This window comes from Ursus arctos, unplaced genomic scaffold (genome assembly GCF_023065955.2).
Source record: "Ursus arctos isolate Adak ecotype North America unplaced genomic scaffold, UrsArc2.0 scaffold_22, whole genome shotgun sequence".
In the NCBI taxonomy this organism is placed as follows: Eukaryota; Metazoa; Chordata; class Mammalia; order Carnivora; family Ursidae; genus Ursus; species Ursus arctos.
In genome coordinates, this window is record NW_026622897.1 from 56,996,478 (window position 1) to 56,998,475 (window position 1,998).

At 43.1% G+C, this 1,998-nt stretch overlaps 1 protein-coding gene across 1 annotated transcript; it reads right to left on the minus strand.

Annotated features, from left to right (window-relative positions):
• Positions 1-438: 438 nt before the first annotated feature.
• On the minus strand, positions 439-1,374 carry LOC113269499 (olfactory receptor 52J3-like). The gene has a single exon (XM_026518377.3). The coding sequence runs from the start codon at positions 1,372-1,374 to the stop codon at positions 439-441; it is 936 nt and encodes a 311-aa protein (XP_026374162.2).
• Between the last annotated feature and the right edge of the window lie 624 nt (positions 1,375-1,998).

Genomic DNA, 1,998 nt, shown 5'->3' on the forward strand with positions numbered 1-1,998 from the left:
ATCCCAGGATTGTCCTCAGTGAAATAAGATAAATTTAAGTTTTTAACAGAAATCTATGAAGATCTTTCTTATTTTACATCTAAATGTAGTTCTTTGTTTCAGAGAAAGCAAGGCAATTGACATGAACTAAGTGTGCCGTCTCAAACACAGAGAGATGGAGGTTCACTAAATCTCCATAGTTAAAAGGAAAGGGGCTTTCAGTGGGATGTTTCTCCTGCTCTAACAGAGCCCTATAGTCAGAAGAATAAATGTTCAACACCAACAGGGGAGGAAACATTGAGATTTAAGAACAGAAAACATTCTTCAAAGTTTGTTCCTTTAGGAGCTGCAGGATCCCTTGATATGAGGAGCATTAGAAAAAAATCAACCTAGAGTAGAGTCAAAATTAACTTCTTTCAGTTCTATCCATGCCCTCAAGAACTAAGGAAACAAGAGACTCTACTTAAAGGTGAAAGCACGGATCACACGCTCACGAATCTGCTTTGTCCTCACACCATAGATAATAGGATTGAGGGCAGGTGGCACGACCACATAGAGATTAGCAACCAGGATGTGGACATAACGAGGAATTTTTTTGCCAAATCGGTGGGTGAGGAAGGAGAAGAGAGAAGGCGTATAGAAAACACACATGACCCCAACATGTGACCCACACGTACTCAGAGCTTTGTGACGAGCATCTCGAGATGGGAGGCGGAAAACCGCACGAAGGATGTAGGCATAAGAGATTCCAATCAGTGCCAGATCCAAAATAAGAAAAGAAGCCACAAAAAGCCCATAAATGGCATTAACTCGAATGCTGGCACAGGCCAACTTGGCAATGCCCATGTGCTCACAATAGGAGTGGGCAATAATTCGAGTCTCACAGAAGGGCAGACGATGGGTTAGGTAGAGAATGGGCAACATGAGCAGGACAGGGCGCATTATAATACCCACACCAATGCCCGCTAGCACTCGGGGTGTCAGGGTGGCTGTGTAGTGGAGTGGTACACAGATAGCCACGTAGCGGTCGAAAGCCATCGCCAGCAGAACAGCGGACTCCATTCCTGTGAAGGTGTGTATCAGAAACATCTGGGCCACACAGGCTCCAAAACCAATTTCATGTGCATCAAACCAGAAGATACCCAGCATTCGGGGCACTGAGGTTGTGGAGAGGGCCAGATCTATGGCTGATAAGATGGCTAGAAAGTAGAACATAGGATCCCGCAGAGTACGGTCAGACCAGATGATCAACAAAATGGTGGCATTGCCCAACAGAGCCAGTAAGTAAATGGAGCAAAAAGGCAGGGAGATCCAGCCATGAGAACCCTCAAGTCCTGGGATTCCTGTAAGAAAAAAGGTGTCTGGGTGGAAAGTAGAAGTGTTTGTGTGGAACATCTTGCCATTGATGAGATGAGAATTAGTTGACTACCTCTAGAAGGAAAAACAAGAGCTATAAATGCATATGTCAAAACTTTCCAGTAGGCTTAATTTTTTTCTGTACCTATATTATTATCAAAGCTAATGCTGGGGGGCTGGGATGGCTCAATCATTTAAGCGTCCTGCTCTTGATTTTGGCTCAGGTCATGATCTCACAGTCATGAGATCGAGCCCACATAGGGCTCAGGGTCTTAAGACCCTCTTAAGAGTCTCTCTCTCTCCCTCTCCCTCAGCCCTTCCCCCTGCCTCTCTCTCTGTCTCAAAAAAAGAAGAAAAGCTAGTGCTAAAACTTGAGTTGAAAGTAATATGAAGGAACAGACTTAGCACTCTTCAAATGGAAGCAACATTAACTTTATGAAAGGTCTCTCTCTCTCTCTCAAGTTTTGGACAATAATATCTTACATTCATTTGCTGAAACCCCATATAAAACCTGGAATGAATTTTAAAAACTTGAAAGGGGCTCATATTTATACTGAGATATCCATCTTCATCGAAGACAAATATGCTTTATCTAAACACAGCAACACAAAATCATCAAACAACAGATACAGACACGTGCACACAGAATATGACAATATAATG

Coding starts and splice junctions, on each gene's coding strand:
- LOC113269499 (XM_026518377.3), bottom strand. CDS start 1,374: ATGTTCCACACAAACACTTCTACTTTCCACCCAGACACCTTTTTTCTT.